Here is a 26,313-nt window from a genome sequence, read left to right as displayed (position 1 = left end):
ATATATATATATATATATATATATATACACGCGCTTATAAATGAATTTCCCTTACTTAGCCAAACATCCTTACGTCAACTAGTGAGATTAAATCAACCTTTATCATTATTCTATATCTATAAACATTATTCCCCTGTCAATTTGCTAGAAAACTCACCCTATATTTCTTTTATAGCATGGCTAGTAAGTATAGCAATCACCTCACTTTTAATTCGAAGACGGTAATTTGTGAGTTTGAGTTAAAAAGCGAAAAATAAAAAGTAAGGTTTGTTGGGTTTTATTTGCTCTAAATTTCTTATCATGAATAGGTTTTTCTTTTAGGAAAAAGATTTTTTATTGACTAATCTTTTTCTGGTAGGAAAAGGTTTAGGACTCTATAAATAGAGACATGTTTCTTCTAACTTAATCAACATTCACAATGTAGTCTTACCTTTCGCCTTCTAGCTATGCTTTCTATAACAATAACGTCAATGCGGTCACTTTTCGACTTCATCTAAAAAAACCATTGTCAACATCAAATTTGAGGGTTGAAACTTTAAACGCTGGAACATTAGTGGGATGAATAACAGATAGTGGGCTATTCCTGAGTGGGCCTTTGGGGTAAGGCCTGGTGCGCTTTGAATTTCTTAACGAGGTGGTCACTACAAGAAGGAAATATTACGTTAAATTATGCGATTAAATGATTTAAGATATCGTAATTTTTAAAAATTTCTACCATTTGAATTAATTACAAAGATTTCATTTTCCTTCTCTTAACATTTGATACATTACTCCATCTTTATCATATACATTACAAGTTCGTTTGCATGCAATATATTTGATATAAATAATATTATTGATATATAACTATAATTATTTCAAACCTAAATAACTATAATTTGATTTATAGTTATGCATTCGATCCATAACTCATGTATCATTTACTATATATTGAGCAAAAAGACAATGTATACTAAAATTCTAAAAAATCCAAAATTATTATAATTTGAAAAATTTTTCGAATAAAACGTAATTAATGCCCAGATTGTTGTATTTCTTTTGCTTTACATAAATAAGTATCTACAGTAACTACTTTCGCCCTACCTTATCTTTCTTTTTCTTTTGCCTTTTTTTTTTTTGGGTAAAGATACAGCGTTACAAATGCAATGAACTCGAGGAAAGATGTTAAACTATACAAGTATACACAATGACGAAACGTAATTTAATAAAACGAGAAACAGGAGGTGCAATTTAAGATGCCCGCAACAAAACATCTATTTTTTTTTATACCTTTGGTTATTCTAGAAAGAACAAAAAGATCGAAGATATTAAATATTTTATTTTTAGTAAAAGATATAATTAATAAAATATCCAAGCATCAAATGCAAGACATGATTTAGGAAAATTCCATTTAGTATATATATTGGAGTAGCTTTTTATATTTACGTCAAAATAACAAATTAATGTTATAAAAACACTAGTGGAAGTCAGTATTTTCTATTGACATTGCCATAAAGAACCTCTCTATTACAATAAGGTAACAATAGGGTCTGCATATCATCTATTCTCTTCTTATGATTTCGTTGTCGTTGTTATAGTATATATGTTTATTGGAACTGGAAAAGAGAAGAATTTGGAACTCATTTATTCAGGCAGAAACTGGAAGATGCAAGATAGGGATGTAGCAACAGTCCTTTAATGGGGAAATTCTGCAATTTCACCCCTTTTATTGTACCACACCCTTCAATCCAATGCCATGCCCATTTTGTACCATTTTCTGCACATACCAACATTCCTGATCCAAGATCTCTGTACAAGCACATTGCCCCACCAATGCACACACATCTTGTGTTAATACTACCCCATCTCCCTTTACCTCCAAACAATCTTGCCCATAATTCTTGTGGCACCTTCTCAATCATTCTCCAATTATTTGTTTCTTCAAGCTGCCATATACATGCCCCTGCATCACTAGTTCCACCAACAAGACATAATTTCCCATTTCTTTCTACCAGTGCTGCAAATTCAAGCCTGTCAGCCATCGGCACGCTTAATTCTCTCCAATTTTTGTTCCTAATTTCGAATCCCATTACGGTATAGGCCCTGGCTGAGGTGATCCAATATAGGATGCCGTTGCAGTAAACACTCTCGTTTGGGGTCCAAACTGTTAGCCTTACTGCAAATTCCATCGGCATTGATCCAATTGTTTTCCAGTTTTCGTTAACAGAATCGTACACTTCTAAGCTGGGCTCGTATGAAGCACCTCCTCCGGTGCTGCTTGCCACTGACATTCCTCCGGCAACATAGACCTGGAAGTTTGCTGAATCCAGTGATATTACCCCAACAGCTGGATTAGTTCTTGTGACATTTAGCTTTGGGAGGTGCCTGAATTGGCGAGTGAAAGGGTTGCATATGGCTAATTGAAGAGCAGTAGTTGTGGTTTCTCTCAGTAGTATTAGGCCATTAACTGCAGCAATTGGGCGAATTGGGTTGGGAATGAAGTCAAGAGGCAATAGATGCCAAGAATCATTAATTGGGTTGTGCGCACAAATAAAACGCCCATGGTTGCGTGTGGGCAATGCTAGAAACCACGGCGGATATTGCCGCCATGGCAGCGTTGCCCATGAAGGTGAATTGTTAGCACATGTGTGCCAACTCTTGCAGGCAGATTTAGCCCTGGCTAATGAATCAGGAGAAAGATGAGAGAAAATATTGGCTAGGAGTTCAAAAGGAAGGTTGCTCCACATCTCGTCAGACGTCCTAAATGCTCTTTCTACATGGAGATACGGAAGACTATATATGTGGCACAAACTGCAACTGATTGTGGCTCAACAATGATTGAAGGAGAAATAAATTATTCACTTCCGTTTCAATTTATTTGTTCTGCTTTTCTTTTTCGTTTGTTCCGACTTCTCATACTTCAAAATTAAAGATATTTTGAAACATTTCATTATCTTTAATGTAAAATCATACCTTTCAAAACAAAAAAATTAAATTATTTTCATAATTTCATATCAAGTAAAAAAATAAACAAATTTAAACAAAAGAGCATTATGATTTAGCATAGAGATGTGTGACCATCATGTGAATGTCAAAGTTCTGTTTTTTTTGGTACGGTGTTTTGTTGTTTTATGGATATTTAATGCTTAGACGTAGTTCTTGGAAGTGCCCAAGAGCCATCAAAGTTTAAATAGAAAGATAAGAAAAAAGAAGTGCAATTTGTAGCCATCCTTTTAATTCTGGATAATGAAGTAGCAGATGCTAAAGTATTTTCATCATAACGTATCCAAAAAGACATGGCCCTGCCCTCAGCCCTTGCAGCAGTACGGGCAGCCATCAACTTGGCATTAGTTATATTTTTTAATTTGTTCTCAATAATATAAATAGATATTTAAATAGATACATATTTAAAATTAAACAATATGTATATGTTAGTTAAAGATCAAATATACGTTAATATATTATGCCCCAGTTGTATGACCAAACTTATTGATTGATGATGATTATCCACCTCATACGTTTGACATGATCATAGATGAGTGAGGTTCCCGTCTTTGACTTATTAGATTAAAATGATAATGAGCTATTAATTAAGTATTGAGTATTTTCATATCTTTAAGTTTTAAGACTTATCCATTTGTAAGAAGATAAGTAAACGTCTTAGTCCCATCTAATATACGTAATTTGCTAGGAAAAAAATTCCGTGCACGCCTAGTTCTTTTGAGAATTTGGTTGTCATTAGAACCTTAAATTCCTTTTTTTTTCCAGTTATATAATACTTCTTCTATCCACTTTTATCTGTCATGTTAAGCTTTTTGAAAGTTAATTGAATTAATTTTCAAAGTTAACTAAGATGACATTAATTTGATATTTCAAACAAAATATTTAGATATTTAAAAATTATATGAAAAGTACTATAAATTGCAATTTTTTAAATATCAATATGATTAAAAAAATACATATTAAAATGTTAGTCAAAGTTTTTATAATTTTCAAAATAAAACTCATGATAAATAAAGATGGACGAAGGAATATTATTATTGGTTTAGTAATACCAAAAATCCAAATTAAACTTGAAATATACTGCAATTCTATAAGTTTCTGTTTTTACTGTATTTGGTATAAGATGTACTACTACTGTTTATAGGATTTCCTATGTAAACCCCTTTACTATGAATATATTGTGAAAGGAGGGCCAACAGGGGTATGATTTATCGATTTTCAGTTTTTAGATATGCTAACTCAATAATAACCCAGTAAGATATTCTTTATCGATTTTTGGTCATTATTAGTTTGATTTTTTGTTTACCCAATAAGAAAAATGTTTGTAAAATATTACATACCTTCTCACTTCTCTAAATGTTCTGACATAGTGAAACAAGATAGATATTGAGAAAGTGCATCAATAAGAGAAAATACTATACAAAGGCTATAATTATATGTTACCACCAAAATATAGTATGAAATTTTTATGTTAATCAAATTACGAACCTTTACAGACTTGCAAATGCTAGAACCTACGATTAATAACTAAAACTAAAATAACATAGTCCAACAAGACTTAAACCAAAACTAAAACTAAAACTAAAATCAAATAGCTACAATTGTGAACCTTTTACTTTAATCTTTAGATTTTGAGTAAACAGTAAAATCTAATAAAGAGGCCTAGTACGAAGTTGATAGAGTACTAATAGTTTGATATACTTATAGTGTCTAGTTATATGTATTAAATTACTAATATTAAATAATTAGGAAGTATAAAATAATAAATTATTACCGTCTTATTGGGTTATCGATTTACCCAATAACCCAACAGTAAAAATCGATATCGAATTAAACCAATAATTTTTATTAAATCCATTAATACCCCAATAATTCAATAACATTTTTTTGGTTCAATTTATCGATTCGTTTTTTGCACAAACCTAGATATAATTACGTTTAGTGGTGGGGACATGGCACAGTATAAAAAGATTTTAGTTTGGTAATTTTGATTTTAAAATATTATCTTATTAATAATATCTAATCGGTATGGTTCGGATTAGTATTTATGGTACATTAATTTTGTAATCATAATTTTATCAATTTTAACCTATATATACTCGTATGATATTATTTTTTCAAGAAATATTTTAATTATATCACATTGACACCTTATACACGTATAAATATTCAAAATAAAGTACAAATAATTTCCTTTGTTAATCAATCACCAAAAAGAACATTTTAATCAAAATAGAATAGTCAAAGATCCAATATCTAAATAATTACTTTTATATCAGTATTATCTTACATATATTTGCTAGTATGTAACTATATACTTTAATATATACAATCAATTTTTTAGAAAACGCATGCCAAATATCATAATATCAAAATATTAAGATTTTGATATGATATTCAATATCTATCATAATATCTACCGTAGTTGAGATTATTTTTTTTTTTTGAAAAGTTAACTTCCTTTTGGTGTCAATTTCTATGTTTTTTTTCTAGGGCCACAATGACAAAATAAAATTGGGAAACTTACGTAAATATACTATAATAAAAAAATATTTATCATTTATAGCAATAACATTTTTTTCACTTGATCATTTTTAATTCATTTATGATACAAGTTTAATACATATTACAATGAACAATTTATTATTCACATATAATACAAGTTTTAATGATAGATAATACATTTATCACACATTTTAATTCACTTATAATATAATGTGGCAAATTCTTACCAAAAAAACATTATATATTTCAAAGAATAATTATAATTCATATATATGACATACATAATTCACTTTTAATTCATATTGCAGAGTAAACATAGTATTGCTATAAATGATAATAAATAAAAAATATTGCTAAAATCAGTAATTATTTATTAAAATGTACTAATTCATGTAATTTTCCCAATAAAATTTGTGTACATTTGTGTCATTTTTGCCAAATAAAAAAAAAAAAAAACAGAAAATGATGGAAGCAAGCAACGCAAGTGATGGGTACCGTTCAGGGTCTCCGTGGCCCAACAAAAAAGTGGTTTCAATTTTCTTTCCTTATTGGAAAAAAGGTTTATGGCCCTTTTCAGCAACGCTCTGTAACTTTCGACAATTGGCAATTGGCATGGCGTCTACATCAAAGAAATGGGCACGGGACCTCTATTTCGTCTCGTCCAGGCTATACTTTCTTCTAATACTTTTCCAACTCCCACTTTTCAGGTTCTAATTTGCTTATCAATCAATTCGAAAAAATGTTAGGTTTTTTAATGGAACATTGAATGCCATGGTTTTAAGTTAATCTGAACAAGTTTGATACCGTATTTGTGGAATGATATCAGAAATTGATTATGAATACCTATAAACGGTCGCAATGTAGTGATTCGTATAATGACTCGAATCAAGCCAGTAGACTATGATTGTGCCTTTTGCATTTATGAATATTCAGTGTTTATGGCTTTGATTGCAGATTCCCTTGTAGAATTGGTACATGTACCACACCAATTGAAGTTTCACTATCTCTGTTGTACGCAAATGGAGTTGTTCCGGGAGGTATGGTAAAAGCCCTGATTTATCCAGGAGCAGTAGCTAAAGCCATTTATAAGAACAACGCCATCCCAAGCTATAACAAGCTTCTAGAAGCTTACAAATTCACCAATATGAAGGAATCTCATGTAACACATGATCTACAGAACTTAGAGGTTAATTATCAATTTATAAATTCCGCTTGAATATGGGGGTTCTTCTTTTTCAGTACTTGTGCTTAATTTTTTAAATTTGTGGTTTTGTGTTACACAGGTTATAGTAGGAAGTTACTTGTCGGTGGCTGGAGCACTATTGGGTCTAATGAAATCAGGGAGATTTAGTCTTATTGGGATTCTTCTCATCACATGGGGTCTTGACAAGCAAGTACTTTTTAGGAATTCCGCAAGTGTAGTCATATACCCAACTATGCTAATTGCTTTGCTTTCTGCCTTCTTTTCTATCAGAGCAGATGTCACAAAGATGATACGTTTCTCCAAACAACAGGCTTCTATTAGAAATGAACAAAAGCAAAAGATAACTAGAGTTAGATATGCTAGGTGATTGATTGCCACTTTCTTATTATTTTTTTGTCATACATTTAGGTTGCAACACTTCCTTATCAACATTTATCTTCATTAAGTGATTACTATATTGCAGTAATTTTGATGCTGACAAGTACCAAGCACTGAGTCACAGTGGCAAACGTGCATTTATTTTCATACTTCATCATGGTGACAAAATACTATGTTTTCTATAGAAGTCTTTTATTTGTTGTGGTGTCATTAGTCATCACTTAAAGAGAAAATTAAGTAAATATAGTAGGCCCTTTCTTGTATGTACAATTAGAAGTTAGTTAGTTTTCTTTAAAAAATTATTAACACCTGCAATATATATACAGAAGAAAGATTGATATCAATGAGGAATGTGGTTGAGTGATCATTACTCCTTTATCTTTTAACAAGATGTAACTTGATCGAATTCATGTTATAAAGTCGTCTTTGATAGAAACAAAGACTCAAAAAGCAGATGATATTTTCATTTTCCAATAGAGAATCTAATGTGGGCCTAGCCCTCACTTTTGATGAGTCATATGGAGGGACCCAGCGGCAGCAAGACAAAGCACCATCCTACACTAGGTAACAAGGATTTCTGTCTTTTTGTTTTTTGGTTCAATGGGTTAATTTGTTTATCAAATAGGAAAATGTGATGGAGAAAGATAAAACATAAAAGAGATTCCTTCTATAATGAGCAGTAGAAAACAGTGGAGTAACTGATTGGTGAATAGTGGAGCTGACCCACTGCAGTTAACAATAAGATATTTTTCCTACTAGGGATTCTTCTCAATTACAAAGAAAAATATTTGAGTTTTCGCTTCATACCAGGTTTTGCTTTTATCAAATTCTTTTTCGGAAAAGCTTGTTGGTGACTTGGAAAAGTAGTAACCTTTTAACTTCAGATTCTTTTCTAGTACAAAGAATCTTGTATTGAGAGTTCAGTGACCCCCAACTAGAGAGTCGGTTGCATCATGGAAGCTGAGAATATTCTCAGAATCATAAGAAAATTTGCACTTGCAGAGGTGTTTGTATGCTTCTAATGGCTAGCTGCTGTTGGAGGGTTTTCACATTTGCTGCAAATTTCTTGCTTTTCCTCTGTTTTCTATCTCTAGGATAAAGCAAGAGGAGTTCAAGAATTCTGTTTCAGGTAAAAATGGGTACTATTTTTTATTGAATCAGATCTAAGAGGACTACCCCTGCTGCACTATTGTAATTTTGACATACTTTTTGACCCAAAAAGATAGATTATTTCTCTCAGGTTTAGAAAAGTTGGCCTGAACTTTGTAGAGAAGAATGATGATGTCTTTGAATTCATTGAACTATTCAACATATACATTAGCTCGTATGAACAGCCACCATAGCCATAACAGAACAAGAAAAAGTCCAGCTTTTGTGACACCTCCTTCATCCATCATCTCACAAACTGAAGAAAGCAGAAATCTAGCCAACTCAATGGAGAATTCTCCTTTAGATATGGCTTCAAAGCGTCCAGATTCTTCTGTTTTGCTCACCCATGAAAATGCAATAGGGATCATTGGGGGGTTATCCATTGGAACCACTCTCAATTTTATGAGCAAGCTTGTCACATGGAGTTCTAAAGATGGTGGAAATAGCATTCCCTTTGTTCTTTGTTCCGATCCTGTTCTTAACAAAGAGCTTTCATTACATGAAAGAGGTTCTAGTTCTTACCTCACTGGTAAAAATGAAAATTTACTAAAAGATCATGCTCCAATTGTTGAAAATCTTCGGCATAAAAGGATCTTTCTTGAGAAATCTGGAGCTCGATGCATTGTCATGCCTTGTTATGTATCACATTCTTGGCATCATGAGGTTGCACTAGGGTCTTCAGTTCCTGTCCTTCATATGGGTGAGTGTGTGGCCAAGGAGCTCAAAGAAGCGAATTTGCGACCACTTGAAGCTGGGAGTACTCTGCGCATTGGAGTTCTGGCTTCGGATGCAACTTTGTCTGCTGGTTTTTATCAGGATAAACTTCAAAATGAGGTATCAACAGTTGTTCTTCCAAATTCTTATGTCATACAAATATGTGATTGTTTCAACCATCTAAATATGTGTCTCTAGTTTCAGAATATGACTAGTTCAAGAAACAACCATCTTTCCTCAATTTATCCTATTATAACAACCTTGTAACTTGTGAATTATAATGGTTTAAGAACTTATATTGGATAATATTGATCATGGGAGGATGGTATGTTAATAGGATAAGTTGTATGTCCAGTCTTGTGCTTTGAGTGCCACGAGATAGGAATTATCTAAATAGCACTTATCTGGCTATTCTATGATATAGTAATCCCAGTTGTAAGATGAGCTTCATGAGATCATTCCCTCTAAGAAGAAAAATCGTTTATCATGAAACTAGTCAGTTACCCTTCTGACATGGGTCTTGTTCTCCTCTTCATGTGACAGTTTATAGGAAACTAACTGCTCAGCAATCCTTTATTTTATTTCATTCAGTGCTATATTGAGCATTGATTTTGCAACTTTACAGGATTGCATATACTGATAATTTTTTAGTCCCACAGTTCGTATTCTCATATGTTGCTAATTTTGTAGATTGCCAACTCTGCATGATTCCAAGTATGTTTAATGCCACTCAGAAAGCAGAACTGTGTAAAAATAGTTTTCAGTGATCAGTCGGCTCCCTCTTTTCCCCCTTGAAGTAATTGCAGTAAACAAGCTGTCCATGCCTTCTTATAGTCTTGCCACAGCACCTTTTCTTTTTACTTTTGAACCTTTCCATGCTGTTGCACAGAAGGACCTAGCCAGTTTGCAGTTGAGATGTACCAAAATAACTTGAAATTTTTTGTTCATAAACAGCTTAAGAACAAACAGATCAGGGATGTTTCATCTTTGCGCACCAAAGCTTCATATGATGGTGAAGGGAAGACATGTTTTTTTCTTCAGCCGGATTTGATATGTATTGTCAGGCAATTCATGTACAAGTAGCAATAATAGGGAGTTGAGCATTAGAATCGTGGAAACCTTCAATGATATAGATCTGTCTTATGTAGACATGTAGGTTAATCAATTTTGAGTATTGTTACTATTCACAGAATGCTATCAAAGGCATATCCAGAGAGAAACAAGATAGCCCCTTGTTCTAAGTGTCACAATGAAAGATGCTGTAGGTATTTGGACAAGAGTGCTTCAATCTTCTTATCATTTTTCATTTCTTAAAAAAAGTTCTTGTCATTCCCCTAATTAGAGATGCTTGTCAATTTTCTTGTCTCAAAGGAAGCTATACATATATTCTTCGTGTAAAAGTCTCTGTGTGTAAGGTTTGTAAGCCTCTAAGTACTAGCAACCAGCAGGCATGTGCAACATCAAGTTCTGGATATGTTCAATGGCATAATACTATAGTTAGGTGATTTATTCATCAACAGTTGGAGTTATCACTGATGGTCATTTGTTATTCCGCTTTTACTGAGTGTAGGGTTTTGAAGTTGTGCTGCCAGATAAGGCCACTATGGAACACACAGTAATCCCTTCGTTAGAAGCCTTGAACAGGAAGGACATTGAAGGGGCACAAAATTTGTTCAGAATCGCGCTACAAGTTCTTCTGGTAAGGGCAGTTAACACTATCATAATTGCCTCAGATGACATGCGTGATCTGTTACCTCCAGATGATCCTCTTCTGAAGAAATGTGTCGACCCAATGGATGCGTTGGCCAGGTCAACTGTGAAATTTCTTCAATCAGTTGAAGGGAATGCATAAATACACCCACACACAGGCAGAGCTACAGGTCTGTTTACGAGTTCAGTAGAACCCAATCCCAAACCGTGTATTTCTGTTTAAAAGTCCACTTAGTTTTGAATTAATAATTTATTCAGTAGAATCAGAACCCAATAAGCTGCCTTTTCTAAATCTAGAACCCATAAATTCAAAATCGTGCCTCCGCACCCACAAACATATATACAGATTATATTTTGTTGAATACTGGTAAGGTTTGTTATTCTTTAGAAGTCGATTTTTATCGTGAAAGAATATGGGCTCTATCGCCCCTCAAATATGTAATTCTTTATAAGTCATTTTTTTTAATCGTAGATTATATTTTATGAAATGTCAAATGAAAAAGAATTGATTAATTATGCAAGTGAAATTGTGAATGGCTTCTTTTAGAATGGATCATGTTATTTAAGATTACTTGAGTTTGTTACATTTCCATCTTGAAGGCCTACTAACTCCCTTGAATGCAATTGAAATCTTGGAAAAAGAAGACAAAAGTTTTGAAGATTTCAGATTACAAAATGGCTATGAATACGAGTAGAAAGTGTGTGCGCAATTAAAAAAAAAGCCTCTAATTCAGTAGAAAGTGCAAAACCAGCAGCACTCCTCACCTTCTCGAGTCTCTCCACTTAAATCACGTAAATTATAACTTACTCTATCCTGTGCCGACCTCTGTCCAAACAAGAATCACCTGAAGTATTGAACCTTTGTAAGAAAAACATGATAAAGTCAGTAACTTTTTACATTCTTGCATGAAAATAACCATATCCCCTTCAACTATTTAGTACTTTCTTCACTCCATCAAATATCTAACCATCTCTCTGCTTCACTAATGCAACTTTGCAAATTCTTTTCTGTTCATTGCTACAAATGCATTTCAAAGGTACTCGATTTTACATAATGCAGCTAATTGTAAGCTTGATTTCATTTTTGCTATATTTACAAGTAGAAATTGTTGGAGGGTTTCAAGAAAATGTCACATATAGCTCGTTCAATTCTTCTTCATCATGGCTTAAAAGAGTAGTGAAGAATCCACGAGCCATTGGGTGCGGGAATAGGCCCTGGATTTGCAATGAAGGGGACTTTCCTCCAAGAATAAAGAAGCGTTGTTGCAGGAATCGCTGTATTGATGTCACATCTGATGTGAATAACTGTGGATTTTGTGGAATTAGATGCCCCTTCACATGGCAATGCTGCCAAGGAATTTGCATCGATACTAACATGAGCCCTTTTCATTGTGGAAGCTGTGTGCGTAGATGCCAGCCTCCAAGCCTTTGTTTTAATGGAATGTGTGGCTATGCTCAACCAATGCCCCCCTGGCCGTTCCCACCTCGGCCACCATATCCGTTCCCACCAACACCGCCTCGTCCACAATATCCGCCCTTTCCTCGGCCACCATATCGGTACCCACCAAGGACGCCTCAGCCACCATGCTCACCCCCGCCGTTGCTTTAAACGGAGAACCTCAGTAGAACTCTCAAAAATCATCGCCATTTCTTAATTTCCTTCTTGACTTCTTTCTCCAGAGTTTGATTCTTGCTCAATTGTTCATAGAAGGAGGACTGCACTGTGATATCTCTGTGGAGTCTTCATCTAAAAAGTATAACTTTCCTCGATCATTGTAATTGTGATTTCATTTGCAAGTTTTTTCGATTGTTTGTCTATCAGAATTAACTTATATGATGTATGGAACTATGAAAATTATACTACAACTTGAAGGATAAATTAAAGTAGTTAACACTATGGACACTGCTGAATAACAAAGACACCCACATTGAACTGTTGTAAGAGAGTACTTGTAACTTGCATCTCATCAAATACAAGCCTTTTATGATTAGTGAAGCTATACATTCATTCCAGTCAGCATAAATCATGAATATGCAGAGCAATTTATATTCTTGATAAATCTATACTTGCAACTAAATTTGATAAATTCAGATTGTACTACTTAATATTAAAAATTTCTGCAGCTCTCACACAAGAAAATTTCTGGTATCACCTCCTCCTCATGATCATCAATGCCAGTACACATTGAGTGGAACCACACTTGGCAAGCATCACAATTTACCATTCTCTCCCCATCATCATCCCTGGCCCCACAAATACAATCTACCTTTAACTTTATGGCCCCACCTTCATACCTCTGTTCAGTATCCAAGTCCAGCCCACAACCTCTCACCCAAACGTGTGCATCTCTGCCCACTGCGCATGATAGCATCCTATCATCCTCTATTCCCCTCAAACCACCAATTTGTGTTACTACAAAGTTCTGCATTATGCAGTAAGTGTCTCTTAGTGCATATTGTATCACTCCTTTAAGCTCACCTATTGTAATCCAAGGAGGAACAAACACAACCACACCAGGTGACAATGGACGAGTCAACTCACTCTCTAACTCGTCGAAACTCGGCAAGACTTTACATGTTAATGCCATTATTTGATGTTCTTGATCCTCAAGATTCCACTCTTTAACAAATCTCTTGCTGTCCAAGACAACCCCAGTAGCCAAACTCACTGAGTCTGACCCTGGGTAACTTAAAAGCACTGTTTCATATAAGTAAACAAGATCTTGATCTATATTCACGTGTAACTCAATGTTCTCAACTTTGTTTGTATCAACAATGTCTTCAAAGGCAAATTCAATCCTTTTAGTAGAGGGGTTCTTTGATCGAAAAATGATCTTGTTTCCCATTATCGATTTGTTAATGGATTTCAGCACATAATCAATCAGGCCAGTGTCGCGGATGGTTGTCCTAGCCCTGTCACGTAGCTCCTGTCTGGACATGGCACCATTCCCGTTATGTGCTCTCAAGATTTTCACGATGAACTCAGCAGCTTGTTTCACCTTTCTCTCAGTCCACCTGCAATCAGAATCCATTTCCAAAAATGGAAAACTTATTGATTCTTCTTCCTTAGCAAATTCATGGATAGTGAATTCTAATAACTTAGTAGTTGGGTTGATGGATCGACGAACAATTTGGCTTCCCAATGCAAAACATCTGATGGATTTCAGCACAAAATCAATCAAACCAGTGTCACCAATGAATTTTCTTGCCTCATTTCTCAAGTCCTGTCTGGTCATCCTACAATTTCTGCCTACATTTGCTTGATTTTCTTTCAGAAAATTCACAATCACTATTACCACAAACTCTAGCCGTCTAACAGGCCATCTACAATCACTGTTAGCCATCATATTCACAAATGTCTCCATACTAATTGGTCTGTTTTTCTCTTCTATATCAGCATCCCACCAATAATCATCACCATTTGCAAGCTTCATCTTGCTATGAAACGGAGCTTTAGACTTAAAAGCAAGCATGAATTGCAATAACTCGCTAATTGTGATCAATGGAACTTCACTCAATTCCCTGTAGGTACCAATAATCTGCTTTATTTTCCGTCTCTCTGTAAAATCTTTCCTGAAATCATTCAAAATTTTGTCAAGCCCCAATGAGCTTAGAAATTGAACAGCAATTTCATATTTCTTCTCTGTCGCTCCATAGCTTCCACGGCAAAATCTGTAACCCCATTTCCCAAACCAAGATTGGCCATATGCAACACCATGAAGCAACCTCAAATGCACACCTCCCTTCTTCGACACATCATTCAATGAAATTTTCCTGGCAAATAACAATAATAAGATTAATAACTCTTCAATTGCAGCTTAAAAATTCCATACAACAATAGTTCTTCGTTTATTCACCTAATCAAACAATAATACTACTTGCTTGGATCACAGAACTTTAAAATAGCTTTTACTAAGTTACGACTACAATTTCTCACATAAAAACTTAATCACCATGATCTTCAGTACCTGGTTTTTAAAATTGTACAAAGACGATCCCAGAGATCCATGAAATCACTTCCAGAGAGAAAAATTGAATCCTCATTAACGCCATTAATGGACAGCAAATGACCATAACCATTGCAATGAATCAAACCATGCAAAACATGAGTACCAATTTCAAAAGAATCGCTTCCCAATGGCTTTTCCCAATTCTCATTTGCCGGTATTAGCAAATGATACCTTCGTTTCGACACATAATGATGACCCCATCCTTCAACAACACAAAAATAACACCCCATAACAATAAACAAAAAAAAGTTACCCACGAAAATTCATAACTAATTTGCGGAAGAAAAGAAAAAATTGAGTGTTCATTTGATTTTACCAGATAATTTACAGTGATCGCAGAAAGGATGAATAGAAAGTTGAGTGGTTTCTTCAATGGTGTAGAGTGGGAAAACAGAACCTGTAGAGTTGGAAATCAACCAAGTAGACCAAATTGGAAAACCACAGAGCGTGTAATCTTCAATGGTAGCAAATTCTTGAAGAAACATTCGAATGTTGTCTCTAAAAGGTCCTGAAAAACCGTCAATGGAGTCTCCAATTGCGAATGTTTCGAAGATAAATGGCTTTCGGTTTCTCTTTCTACTGTTACAGGCTTCAACAATGGTGGAAGAAGCCATGGCAAAAACTACACTGAATCGTTTTTTTTTTCTTTCTTTCTGGCCAAATTGTTGAGAAAATCAGTTTGAATTTTCGTGAGTGTATCAGACTATGGTTATGTTTTCTTTTACGTTTTGGCGCTCTATAATGATGATGACACTTGCTGATTTTACATATTTAGCCCTGTGGAAATGCAGAATGAGTGATCTTTGAATGTGGATTTTTGAAGTTTTTAACAAGGGTATTCTGGTAAATGATGTTCTACAAGTTTAAAGTCTCTGATTTGGTTTTAACTTTTTTTGGTTCACGTGGTTCAAGAGCAATGCTTGTTGAGTTGTTTCGTTAGGATCTTCCCACCAAAGAAGGGGGTGGGGTGGGGGGGGGGTGGATTTGCAGAGGTGAAATTGTAAAAATGCCCAAGTTTTTTGATTTTGATTTTTTAAAAAAAGTAGTAATTTGAAATTGAATTGAAAACAAGTTGGTGGAAGTTTTTTGTGTCCTCCTAAATGTGGTCGATTTTATTTGAAATTGTATATAAATATGTTTATATAATTTACAACAAGAATATATCAGCACAATTCTATAAGTGAGGGGAGGATGGTGGTAGGCAACATTATTTTTGCCTTGGAAAAAGATAGAAAAATTATTTACAAATAAACGCTCCCCTCAATACAATAATAAAGAATCCTTGGGGTGAAATTGTGAAATTTAATGATATAAAGTATCAAGCTAAAAAGGATTGAATCAATCATGCAAGTATTACAAGGTTGAGAATATTGAATTGTAACCAATAAAATTAAAATTTATATAACCAACAAAGTTAGTGTTTTTTTTTTGTTTTTTTCGTTTCAATTTATGTGACACTTTTCGAATTTCAAGATTTAAACATAACTATATCTAACGGTAAATTTTTCATATATCTTTTAAATATTTTGAATTGTCAATTATTGTAACTTATAATACTTTTTAAGTAGTTTCTAAATATATGAATTTTATATTCAAAAAATTAAAAATTTGCATATCAAACTTAAATTATTTGACTCTAAGAAATGAAATGTATGTGATATAATTGGGACAGAGGGAATAAGATTTACCACAAAAAACACTGATCCAAATAAATAAAATAGTCACGCTGGTGAAATTGTGAAATTTGAAAGGATATATACCCAGAAAGGAAAAATAAGTTTCATCAGTGGCATTCTATATTAATATGTCTATGGACCAACCGCACTTCAATTTTACCCCTACCAGTAGCTACATCTCCCCACCCCACACTTCTAACCCTCCCCTCCCCTTCGCCTTTTGTCTTCCATAATATTTGTCTATAATATACGAATGTACAAAATATTTTTTTAAAAAATATTTACACACCAAACACAAAAAAATAAATAAGAAATCTAAGTATTCTAGAGAAAACAATAGTACTTGGAAAATTGGAAAACATAGAAAGATAAAAACAGAGAGCTCCACAGACATGGCAAAATAACAAGACACCCCACCCACATTAACAAAAAGTCTTCTTCTATAAGATGTGTATAAATGGTGAAACTAGTGTTGTATAGACTCTAGTTTTTACTTGCATCATCAGATATGAAGCTATTCTAATTTGTAAAACTATGTAGTATGTATGTGTAGTCACTTCACAATGACAAGGCAGCATTTTAAACTACAACATACCATAATGTCTCCCTGCATATGCAAAAAATCACCCAATTAACCACTTCAAAAATTGATCAAAAAGCCAATGCGATAAAGTTCAGACTCTTCACTTCTCCATAGTGTCTGTCTGGTGATTCCGGTGAAGGCTGCAGCTATTCAATCCAGTCACCATACATTCTGCTGTTCCTTTTTAGGTCATCCAACTTGGGTCGATGCTTAGCTTGAGCAATGGTCTGTTTTTCATTGGATTCTAAATTCGTGGCGAGTACATTCCTGGATAGAGAAGAAATGTCAGCACTGCTCCGCGATTCCGGTGGATTGGAGGAATCAAGACTCCTCAATGCTGTCATTATTGAGTAGTATAACAAATCAGAAATGGTATTGAATCTTACCCTTAATAAGAAATCAAGTATCTGAGGCCAAAATTATAGACAACTTAATGTGGTGATCTTAGCAGCGCCAAAACCATATAAGACAGGACTGTCCATGACATAAATGAATAGATTTGTTATGTATTTCCATCTTTATAGTTGAAATCCAATTGTAAAGTACACTTATCGAAGTTAGAAAACATGAAATTGCACATTAGCCATGTTTGTTAACAATAAAGTCTTGAACAATAATGTTCATACAAGTTCAACATGCGCAACAGGCCACATTGACTACGATTTGGATCGTCTCCCTGGCTCAATGAAAAGACAACTCCATTCTACATTTCCTCAAGACTAAAATCATGATTTGTCTCTAAATATCAAGACTCACATAATATGCTTTAAACATCTCATTTTGTACCATGCCAAATGGTATAAACAAAAAATCCCAACACCTTATACTATCACAGGTTTGCGCGTATGATATATTTTCACAATGAACTTATGAAAGAAGACAAAAACTATCAAGTAATCAACATGAAAATCAACTCAACAAATTAATCAACAAGTGAACAATATAACTGAAGTAATGGTTGTGGAAATACCTGCTTCCCCATGAGAAAATTTACATTTTTCACCATAAGAACATCTCTTCTTCATTTCCCACTGGTGGCAAAGCTTGGTCTTGAGCTTTGTACAATTGACAGGCGCCTTGGGTTGCCCAATGTCCTGCGAATCATTGACAAGTATTATTGCAGAGCTCTCCCTGGGTTCACCTTCGTCTGTAGAATGAAGGTGACAACACTTTTCACCATAAGGGCAGGTACCCCACTTTTTGAATTGTCTGCATATATTTTGACGATCATGAATCGTAGGCACGATTGGAATGTTACCTTCTTGGGCCATTCTTGAATTTTCCTCTATGGGTTTCTTCAAAGATTCACATTCAGCATTACCAGAATACTCATTACGTTTACCAGAAATTTCAAGATTATTATCAGGTGTACTCATTTTCCTACTGTGTTCTTTTTTATGAAGTAAAGAGAAGAGTAAGAAGAGATAAGAGGAAGAAGAAGAATCTGCAATAGAAAGAAGAGAATATCTCAAAGTTGTATTATCACAAGTGTCATCTAATTTAGATACAATGATGTATTTATATTGACGATTAATATGGAATCTTTTTGAGTAACTAACTTTTTGAATTGTAACTAACTTATGATTAATTAGTTTCTTTCAACATACTGTTTGGGGTTTTGTAAAAATAACTGTACATATCATATGGAAGTTTACAATCAAGATTAAGTGATCATCAATATCAATGATTAAAAAGGGCATAAAAACTTGAAACTTCATCAATGACTGTTAAAGTGGACGAAATAAGGAAATACAGTTTTAGAAATCAAAGAGTATTTATTTGCAAGAAACTCACGAAAGTAAGTTGACTCAACAGGGGATGATTTTCTTTTTCTTATTAAATGACAAAACGACATTGAAGAGGGCTGGGTAGTCATTATTTAAGAATAAATTCATGGAATTTAAAAATAAAAATTACTCTATATGTGTGCGCAATTGTGATTTTCAAATATGTTTTTGTATAGTTGGTTGTTTAAATTTTATATTCTTTTTCTATAAATCAAAATGAAATGAAATTTTATCAATTCAAAAATCAAATCAAAATTTAAAGATCTTTTGAAATTAAAAACTAACCAAATTAAATTGAAATTAAGAACTTATCTAGCCCATGCTAATATAGTGGTGTGATTCTAGGAGGGATATAGGGAAGATAATATGTAGATAGTTCATGTGTTTGAGAAAGTAAAGATTGCTTTTGATAAATATCAACTCAAATGGACATCAGAAAAAATCAAATACATAAAGCAAATATAATAGTGAAAAATCGTAAAATTCAGTGATATAGTATTAATCGAAAAAGAATTTGATTAATCACACAGGTGAAATACGATCACCTATGACCTAACCACAACCCTAATTGATAGTGACATTACATATTGATTGTGTCTTCCTACCCTTCAACACACCTCATTTTTACTCCACCCGGTAGCTACCATCCCCACTACCCAAGACTTGTATCCCCACCCCCCCAAAACCCCCCACCTCCTATTTATTAGTCTACATTATATACAAATGCATTTAAGTTAATGGAAAAAATTTACTCACCTTCCAAATCCAAGAAAATAAGTAAAAAGATCAACTTCATTTACCAGAAAACATTTTCTTCGTTGCGAACACACCCTTGGAGTATTACAACTAACTGCTCAGCTTTCGGAATCCGAAGAGGAGCAGTAGAATTTTGAAAAATTTTGGAAAACACGGTAGGATAACAACAGAGCTCCATGGACATATCTAAATAACAAGACGCCCAACATTAAACAAAAAGTCTTCTTCCATAAAATGTGTTTCAATGCTGAAACTGTAGTTTTTACTTGCATCTTCAGATATAAACCTATCTGATTTGTAAAACTATGAAATCACTTCACAAAATCTTGACAAGGCAGTTTTTGTCAAACTAAATCCAAAATGATATAACTTAGCAAGCAGCATTTTAAACTTAAACTACAGAGATACCAAAATGTCTCTCTGAATATGTAAAAGTCACCCAATAAACCACTCCAAAAGTTGAGCAAAATGAGATAAAGTTCAGGCACTTTAGATCTTCATAGTGCCTGATGATTATGGGGAAGGCAGCTACTCAATCCAGTCACCATAGACCTGGCTGATCTTGCGTACGTCATTCCACTTGAACCTACGCTCTGCTGGAGCACTGGACCCTACTTCATTGGGTGCAACCTTCTTGGCAGGAGCAGAAATGCCAGCATTGCTCGACGATACCAGTGGATTGGAGGAACCATAACCCTGCAGTTCTGTCAATATTGAGAACATCATAAATTAGAAATGGTACAAGGAAAACAAAGAATATAATCAAGAAAACCAAGAAAAAAGAACATAAATATATATAGAAGAAAAAATCAAATGTTGCATAGCTCTACAATTGCATCTTCGAGAAATCTGAGATAAAGGTTTTTTTACCAAGGTCTAAATACAGGGCCTTGTATAATCAACTAACATAAAAACTAGTATCACAAACACCAATCTGATTTTCTACACTGAAGACTAAAATTTAAGACTCCCACCTTCAAATCATCCATAGCACTTTACAATGTCAGCAACCCCGTAAATTAAGACAGGAAAAGTCATCATTTTCTTATAGAGACATCCAAGAAAAAACTTCAACCATGAGTTAATAACTAAGATCATGAAAAAGAGAGGACTCACTAGCCATTAATTGCAATAATTGAATCTTACCCTCTATAACAAATCAAGTAGCAGCAGAATGTCAACAGCTGAGGCCAAAAACAATAGACAAACACTGTGATGATCTTTTCAGATCAATCGATAGCAGGGCGAAACCATATATGGAAGGACTGTCCATGACATGTATGAAATAGATTTTTATTGTATTTCCATCTTTATACTTGAAATCCCATAGAAAGTATATCTACCAACATATAGACATGCAGGTACTTTGGTAATAGCATTGATGCCAGGCACAAGAACATGCCTAACACAAACGGGAAGAGGAAAATGGTCTGGAAGAAACAAAGAATTACCAGCTGAGAGCAGAAAGTATGAAAGACTTTGTATGATCAGATCAATAGATAGCAGGTAAAGTGATTACATGTAATTAGACAGGAGTGTCCATGACGTGTTTGGACATAGATTCGCAAAACATGCCCATCCTATAGTTGACAAACAATGAAAAGTACATCTACTAACATATAAACAGGTAGATACTTGGGTAGTAGCATGTTTGTCGATAAAATGATTAAAAACCAACCTAAAAAAAAGAACAACAAAAAAAAGAGTGGTTGAAATCAGAGAATAGAAGTTGAGAACAGGAACTTGCACATAAACCATGTTCACTAAGCTTCTTGTTTTCAACTAGGGGTGCAACAAGCCACCACGGCGTGCAATCAAACAATGAACATTAACTTCAATTTGGATTGTCTTGCTAACTCAATGAAAAGACAACCCCATTTCGTACATTTCTATCATGATGAAAATCATGTCATTCTGTTCCTCCAAATATCAAGACTCAGATAAATATGCTTTATGCATGTTTGACAGTGCCAAAAAAGGTTCAAACAAAAAAAAAAAAAACACTGTATCCAATACAAATAGACATAATTAAAAACCTTCACAAAATTAAGAATATTTCACAATCAGCTTATGACAAAACAAAAAATCTCAAGTTATCAACATGAACTAATATAACAGGGGAGTAACGTAACGATTCAATATTGAAGAAGGCGAAAATACCTGCCCTCCCATGAGCAAATTGACATCTTGCACCAAAAAAACAGCTCCCGTCCCTTTCCCAGCTGTTGCAAAGCCTGGTCTTCATCCTTGTACGAAAATCCACAAAACTCTTGGGTTCCACATTATCAGAATAACTCTTATTTTTCACTTCATTCCCACCAGACACAATGGTTATCGCAGCACTCTCCCGGTATGCACTCTTTCCTTCCTCAACATAACTTTGGTCATACCCACCCCCCTGCAAAGGCACATATGTAGACCCACCAGCAGTATGAACGTAACGGCACCTTTCACCATAAGAGCAGTTACCCCACCTTTGGAATCGTGTGCATATTGGCCTGTTACCTTCCTGGGCCATTCCTGAATCTTTCGCTATGGGTTTCTTCAATACACATTCAACATTAAAATTAGACCCACATTTTTTATCACTATACTCATCACATTTACTAGAAATTTCAATATTATTAACAAGACTACTCATCTTCCTACTTTTTGGGGTTTCAAGGGTTTTGTAAAAATCACTAAAAAAAAAGTTCTGTATTTTTTGAAAAAAACTCAGATGATCATCATGTGTTAACAACTCTACAGCTAAATTTTATCAATATTTTTCTTCAGAATGTTCATATTATCAGTTAGAGTGGAATCTCAAAGATTAAAAGTTTCAATTTTCAAAATGAGGCGATTCAGTTTTTAGAGATCAAAAGAGTGTACTGAAGAGTCCTTTGCCAGAAACTCAGAATACAGAATTTTCTCTTTCTTTAGATGATTAAAACGACGCCGAATTGGTTAATCATTATTTAAAACAATTAATCAACACTAATATAATTGATTGGAATTCTTTTGAAATAAAATAAACCTATTTTTGACTAATGTTTAACAAGGTATTTTACCCAAAAAAATCTAACAAGCAAAAGTTAAGGAAGATGTTCTGGTTCGATTTGGATCAAATTTCTTTTAATATTTAATAAAATCACCTATATAAATTTTTAAAATGTTGAAATTAATTAATTTTTTAATCAATTTTGTTAAGTAAAAAAATATGAAAAAATGATTTAATTACATCAATCACGCAATAACATTATATGTTTTGTCCAAAAAATTATCCATTTCCAAAGAACATAATGAAATTTCTTACTATTAACTTTTTCAGTGCAAAAAAAAGCAAGATCTAGTAATAATACATCAAGATATCTTGATGATAATTGAATTAAACAATAATGAGTGGTTGAGTACTCAGAAAAGCAAATTATTTTGAACATAAAATAAATTCATCACATTTTAAAAATAAAACTTACAAATCAAATCAAACAAGAAAATAAAGGCAAAAAATTACAAGTGCAGTCTATGTGCAATTATTATTTTTAAATAGGTATATATAGTCGATTTGGTTAAACATTTTAAGGTTTTTTCCCCTTAAAATTAAATTAAATCAAATCCAATTTATCAATTTTTTAATTTAAAAAACAAAACAAAATCAAAGTATTTCTTTTATAAAAAAATTGAAAACAAACCAAAAAAATGTTGATTATTTTTATTTGGTTCGATTTGATTTCTTAATTTTTAAGAACATTCTAGATGTTCGGATAAATAAATAATAGATATCAATAGTTGTTCACTTTGATCGAAACAAGTAGAGTGAAGTTCATTCAAGAACAAATATTTCAAGTTGATAAATGCATCTACCGATTAATTAAATTTCTAAAGGTTGGAGTAGATTCTAAAGATCCAACGCTTTCTCATAAATTAATCTTGAATTGAGATCTTTCGATGTATTCTAGAGTTACGCTTCTGATAAAATAGAATCTGCATACAATCGTGATTAAAATAACAGTAACGATAAAAGAAAAAAATGATATGAAGAGCAAAACTAAATTAATCTTGAATTGTGATCTTTTGATATTTTCTAAAATAACGCTTATGATAAAATAGAATCCGCATGCCATCATAATTAAAATAACAAAAATGATAAAAGAAAAAAAATGATATAAAGAGCAAAACAAGAATTGCTTCAACTACTTTATAAGTTATCATAACTAAATCTCAGCTTCAATAAGAAAAAAACAATAAAAGGAATTAATTTCCCATCACATACCTGATTTTGCCAAGAAATAAGAGTTGTTGCTCTATACTTTTCTGCTAAGTTACACTAGTTCTGCCCTTGTATATATAGTGCAAGAGCATAGATTATCATAATATACTTGTTAATGAAAAAGTTGTGTGTATTACCCAAAAAAAAAAAAAGACAAAGTTGTGTGGTGTCCAAGGTCAAATATTTGTTCACAAATTTATTTTTTTTAGCATTACTAATTAAATATTATTAAATGAAATTTCATTAAGTGTTAAGTAATTACATCATTAAATAATTTTAATTTTTTGCTTTAAAAAAAATTAAATATATATTTATGTGGTACTAGTTTTGACGCACGTACATTGCACCTGAAAAATATGTACCACATTATTTTAAAAATTAATATGAATATTCCTAAATAAAAAAAGGTAATACAAATACATAAATGTGCCCTTTAACTTGACTTTATTTCACATTTATGTCCTCAAACTTGGGTATGCACAAGTTAGGAGGTATTATAGTAATTTAACATATAAGTTAGGGAGCTAATGTTTTTAAGGTAATATAAATAGATAGATAGATATAAATTATTTTTATTTTTTTCTCACAAATCTAATGTGAAGAGTCTTATTAATATGTTCTTAATTAAACTATTTTTCTTCATTAGTTTTTACTCAAAATAGTTACAAAATTTACATAAATACTACCGATATTCAAAATTATAAAATTATAACTAAAGGATATGAATTAACAAAAAAGGGGCATAGCTAAAATGAGTCTCATAATGTTGAAAAAAAATTACACTAATTAAATTCAAGCAAAATAAAAAAAAATCCAAATTCTCTTGGTTAAGTAAAAAAGTCGATGGAGAAAGGCCTACTTCAATCTTAAACTCTCTCTTATATAATGAGAGAATTTCAAAATACTTTTACTAAAACAGACACGTCAATGGAGAGGTGTTTGTTATGACCTTGCACTCTCTTTTATATAATAAGAGAAAATACATTATTATGAAATAATCATCAAGAAACTAAATAGATGAAATTCAAATCACATTGACCATGAATATATCAGTTAAAAATCAATGTAATATTATATTATATGTATTTATACTACATTGTAAAGTAATATCTAACACGTTTGATTTCATTATTAATATTAAATTGAGTTAAAGTAATTTATATATGATTGAAGAGATAATTTATGAAATTAGTTGAAAGAACATGAACCTCACATGCGCGTTTAGTTGATTAATTTTTCAAATCTTTAATTTTACTTGAAAATCAAATGAAACTCAAAAGAGACAAAATAAATAAGAAAAGGGGAATGGAGATTGGTATTCACTGTATTAATTAGGATATTTGTTATCGTGCTTATTATTCTTTTCAACTACTAATAAATGTAAATTGAAATTTTATAGTCAAACTTATGTTAAATGTTTTGATTAAGAGATCAACCTTTTAGATGTCACATTATTTAATATCATAATTATTATATATGTAATTTAATTATAAATTGATGTTTTGTTAGATAATTGAGAAAGAGGTGCTTATAATAATAAAAGTATTTTTAGACGTGTTGTATAATTAAGGATAAATATGTTGGGTTTTATTTGCCCTTATTTGTGGATCTCAAGCTTGATACGTTATCACTTGTGTGAATCTCCCACGTATTCCGAGTGAATTGGTTGAGGTTGTTTCTCTCTGTATTTTGTACTCTCATATTTATAGTGGATTGCATCTTTTTGTGGACGTAGGTAGATTGACCGAACCACGTTAAATCTTTGTGTCTTTTGGTATATTTCTCATTGTCTTCTTACTTCGTGATCTTTCGAAGTTTATTTTGCTAGCTTCCGCGTTTACACCTACTTATTTCTGATCCTAACAAAATAAAATCTTTTGAATAGTATAGAAGAATAAGTTTGACCTCTTTCTCCATGGTATGATAGAATTTCATCTTGCTTTGAAAGAAATTTTCTTTTTACCACATTATCATTGGGATTAGTGAAGATTGAAGTAAAACCTAATTTTCTTATCTTTATTTTTGTTGAATTTTTTTTTTTATTATTATTAACAAAAGACCTTCTAGACATGTTTTCTAAGAATATATGTTTGTTAAAATAAACTCGGACACAAAATATTATTTTCTGAAATGATTTTCCTCAACTAGCTATGATTGATTAGTAACCGCAGCTGATGTGAAGTTCATTTAAAATTAAATATTTCGAGTTGGTAAATACATCTATCTATTAATAAAATTTCTAAAGGTTGGAGTACATCCTAAAGAATCAACGCTTTCTCATAAATTAATTTTGAATTAAAATCTCTCGATGATTTTTAGAATAATGCTTCTGATGAAGTAGGATCTGCATACAATAATCATATTAAAATAACAGTAATAATAAAAGAAAAAATAATAAAAGAATAATATATAGAGCAAAACAAGAAATGCATCAACTAGATCTTTAATGTACTTCATAAGTTATCATAACAAAATCTCAGCTTCAATTGGAAAAAAATAATAAAAGGAACTAATTTCCCATCACATACCTGGTTTTGCCAAGAAATAAGAATTGTTGCTCTCATTTTTCTGCAAAGTTAAACTAGTTCTGCCCTTTTATATATATATATA

The 26,313-nt window shown here is 32.7% G+C and overlaps 7 protein-coding genes across 9 annotated transcripts; 3 read left to right on the top strand and 4 right to left on the bottom strand.

Moving 5' to 3' along the window:
- Nucleotides 1–1,445: 1,445 nt before the first annotated feature.
- Nucleotides 1,446–3,297, bottom strand: LOC107012683 (F-box protein At5g49610-like). Its single transcript, XM_015212592.2, has one exon. The coding sequence runs from the start codon at nucleotides 2,724–2,726 to the stop codon at nucleotides 1,620–1,622; it is 1,107 nt and encodes a 368-aa protein (XP_015068078.1). The 5' UTR covers nucleotides 2,727–3,297; the 3' UTR covers nucleotides 1,446–1,619.
- Nucleotides 3,298–5,975: 2,678 nt separating this feature from the next.
- LOC107014948 lies at nucleotides 5,976–7,551 on the top strand. Of its 2 annotated transcripts, none has more exons than XM_027915692.1 (4): nucleotides 5,976–6,194; nucleotides 6,442–6,673; nucleotides 6,771–7,054; nucleotides 7,155–7,332. In XM_027915692.1, exons 1-4 carry the CDS (start codon nucleotides 6,100–6,102, stop codon nucleotides 7,252–7,254), a joined length of 711 nt encoding a protein of 236 aa, XP_027771493.1. In that variant the 5' UTR covers nucleotides 5,976–6,099; the 3' UTR covers nucleotides 7,255–7,332. The 2 variants fall into 2 exon arrangements, with proteins under 2 accessions (XP_027771493.1, XP_015070563.1); XM_015215077.2 differs by lacking the exon at nucleotides 7,155–7,332 and adding an exon at nucleotides 7,396–7,551 and having other exon boundaries at nucleotides 5,977–6,194.
- A 118-nt stretch (nucleotides 7,552–7,669) lies between these two features.
- Nucleotides 7,670–11,163, top strand: LOC107014947 (probable amino-acid racemase). Of its 2 annotated transcripts, none has more exons than XM_015215076.2 (3): nucleotides 7,670–8,198; nucleotides 8,310–9,052; nucleotides 10,503–11,163. In XM_015215076.2, the coding sequence occupies exons 2-3, from the start codon at nucleotides 8,345–8,347 to the stop codon at nucleotides 10,782–10,784; spliced, it is 990 nt and encodes a 329-aa protein (XP_015070562.1). In that variant the 5' UTR covers nucleotides 7,670–8,198; nucleotides 8,310–8,344; the 3' UTR covers nucleotides 10,785–11,163. The 2 variants fall into 2 exon arrangements, with proteins under 2 accessions (XP_015070562.1, XP_015070560.1); XM_015215074.2 differs by having other exon boundaries at nucleotides 8,296–9,052.
- Nucleotides 11,164–11,696: 533 nt separating this feature from the next.
- Nucleotides 11,697–12,402, top strand: LOC107014169 (stigma-specific STIG1-like protein 4). The gene has a single exon (XM_015214023.2). The coding sequence runs from the start codon at nucleotides 11,697–11,699 to the stop codon at nucleotides 12,249–12,251; it is 555 nt and encodes a 184-aa protein (XP_015069509.2). The 3' UTR covers nucleotides 12,252–12,402.
- Nucleotides 12,403–12,609: 207 nt separating this feature from the next.
- LOC107014193 (PHD finger protein At2g01810-like) lies at nucleotides 12,610–15,338 on the bottom strand. Its single transcript, XM_015214043.2, has 3 exons — nucleotides 14,969–15,338; nucleotides 14,611–14,854; nucleotides 12,610–14,416 (listed from the first exon to the last, which is right to left on the bottom strand). Exons 1-3 carry the CDS (start codon nucleotides 15,264–15,266, stop codon nucleotides 12,751–12,753), a joined length of 2,208 nt encoding a protein of 735 aa, XP_015069529.1. The 5' UTR covers nucleotides 15,267–15,338; the 3' UTR covers nucleotides 12,610–12,750.
- Nucleotides 15,339–16,930: 1,592 nt separating this feature from the next.
- LOC107013631 (zinc finger CCCH domain-containing protein 39-like) lies at nucleotides 16,931–18,329 on the bottom strand. Its single transcript, XM_027915264.1, has 2 exons — nucleotides 17,882–18,329; nucleotides 16,931–17,248 (listed from the first exon to the last, which is right to left on the bottom strand). The coding sequence occupies exons 1-2, from the start codon at nucleotides 18,285–18,287 to the stop codon at nucleotides 17,058–17,060; spliced, it is 597 nt and encodes a 198-aa protein (XP_027771065.1). The 5' UTR covers nucleotides 18,288–18,329; the 3' UTR covers nucleotides 16,931–17,057.
- Nucleotides 18,330–19,662: 1,333 nt separating this feature from the next.
- On the bottom strand, nucleotides 19,663–22,307 carry LOC107014027 (zinc finger CCCH domain-containing protein 56-like). The gene is made up of 2 exons (XM_015213892.2): nucleotides 21,615–22,307; nucleotides 19,663–20,158 (listed from the first exon to the last, which is right to left on the bottom strand). Exons 1-2 carry the CDS (start codon nucleotides 22,093–22,095, stop codon nucleotides 19,983–19,985), a joined length of 657 nt encoding a protein of 218 aa, XP_015069378.1. The 5' UTR covers nucleotides 22,096–22,307; the 3' UTR covers nucleotides 19,663–19,982.
- Nucleotides 22,308–26,313: the final 4,006 nt, after the last annotated feature.

This window comes from Solanum pennellii, chromosome 3 (assembly GCF_001406875.1).
Source record: "Solanum pennellii chromosome 3, SPENNV200".
NCBI classification, from domain to species: domain Eukaryota; kingdom Viridiplantae; phylum Streptophyta; class Magnoliopsida; order Solanales; family Solanaceae; genus Solanum; species Solanum pennellii.
Note: the sequence above shows the minus strand (reverse complement) of the source record. Positions and strands in the feature narration are given on the sequence as shown.

What these genes read in the sequence shown, in the direction of transcription:
- LOC107014193 (XM_015214043.2), bottom strand. Translation starts at nt 15,266, where the DNA reads ATGGCTTCTTCCACCATTGTTGAAGCCTGTAACAGTAGAAAGAGAAAC. An exon ending in CGATCACTGTAAATTATCTG is followed by an intron (nt 14,855 to 14,968) that starts GTAAAATCAAAT and finishes GTGTTGTTGAAG; the next exon opens with GATGGGGTCATCATTATGTG. An exon ending in TGTACAATTTTAAAAACCAG is followed by an intron (nt 14,417 to 14,610) that starts GTACTGAAGATC and finishes GTTATTTGCCAG; the next exon opens with GAAAATTTCATTGAATGATG.
- LOC107014027 (XM_015213892.2), bottom strand. Translation starts at nt 22,095, where the DNA reads ATGAGTAGTCTTGTTAATAATATTGAAATTTCTAGTAAATGTGATGAG. An exon ending in ATTTGCTCATGGGAGGGCAG is followed by an intron (nt 20,159 to 21,614) that starts GTATTTTCGCCT and finishes CAATATTGACAG; the next exon opens with AACTGCAGGGTTATGGTTCC.
- LOC107014947 (XM_015215076.2), top strand. Translation starts at nt 8,345, where the DNA reads ATGATGATGTCTTTGAATTCATTGAACTATTCAACATATACATTAGCT. An exon ending in AGGATAAACTTCAAAATGAG is followed by an intron (nt 9,053 to 10,502) that starts GTATCAACAGTT and finishes TACTGAGTGTAG; the next exon opens with GGTTTTGAAGTTGTGCTGCC.
- LOC107012683 (XM_015212592.2), bottom strand. Translation starts at nt 2,726, where the DNA reads ATGTGGAGCAACCTTCCTTTTGAACTCCTAGCCAATATTTTCTCTCAT.
- LOC107013631 (XM_027915264.1), bottom strand. Translation starts at nt 18,287, where the DNA reads ATGAGTACACCTGATAATAATCTTGAAATTTCTGGTAAACGTAATGAG. An exon ending in ATTTTCTCATGGGGAAGCAG is followed by an intron (nt 17,249 to 17,881) that starts GTATTTCCACAA and finishes CAATAATGACAG; the next exon opens with CATTGAGGAGTCTTGATTCC.
- LOC107014948 (XM_027915692.1), top strand. Translation starts at nt 6,100, where the DNA reads ATGGCGTCTACATCAAAGAAATGGGCACGGGACCTCTATTTCGTCTCG. An exon ending in TTCCAACTCCCACTTTTCAG is followed by an intron (nt 6,195 to 6,441) that starts GTTCTAATTTGC and finishes CTTTGATTGCAG; the next exon opens with ATTCCCTTGTAGAATTGGTA. An exon ending in ATGATCTACAGAACTTAGAG is followed by an intron (nt 6,674 to 6,770) that starts GTTAATTATCAA and finishes TGTGTTACACAG; the next exon opens with GTTATAGTAGGAAGTTACTT.
- LOC107014169 (XM_015214023.2), top strand. Translation starts at nt 11,697, where the DNA reads ATGCAGCTAATTGTAAGCTTGATTTCATTTTTGCTATATTTACAAGTA.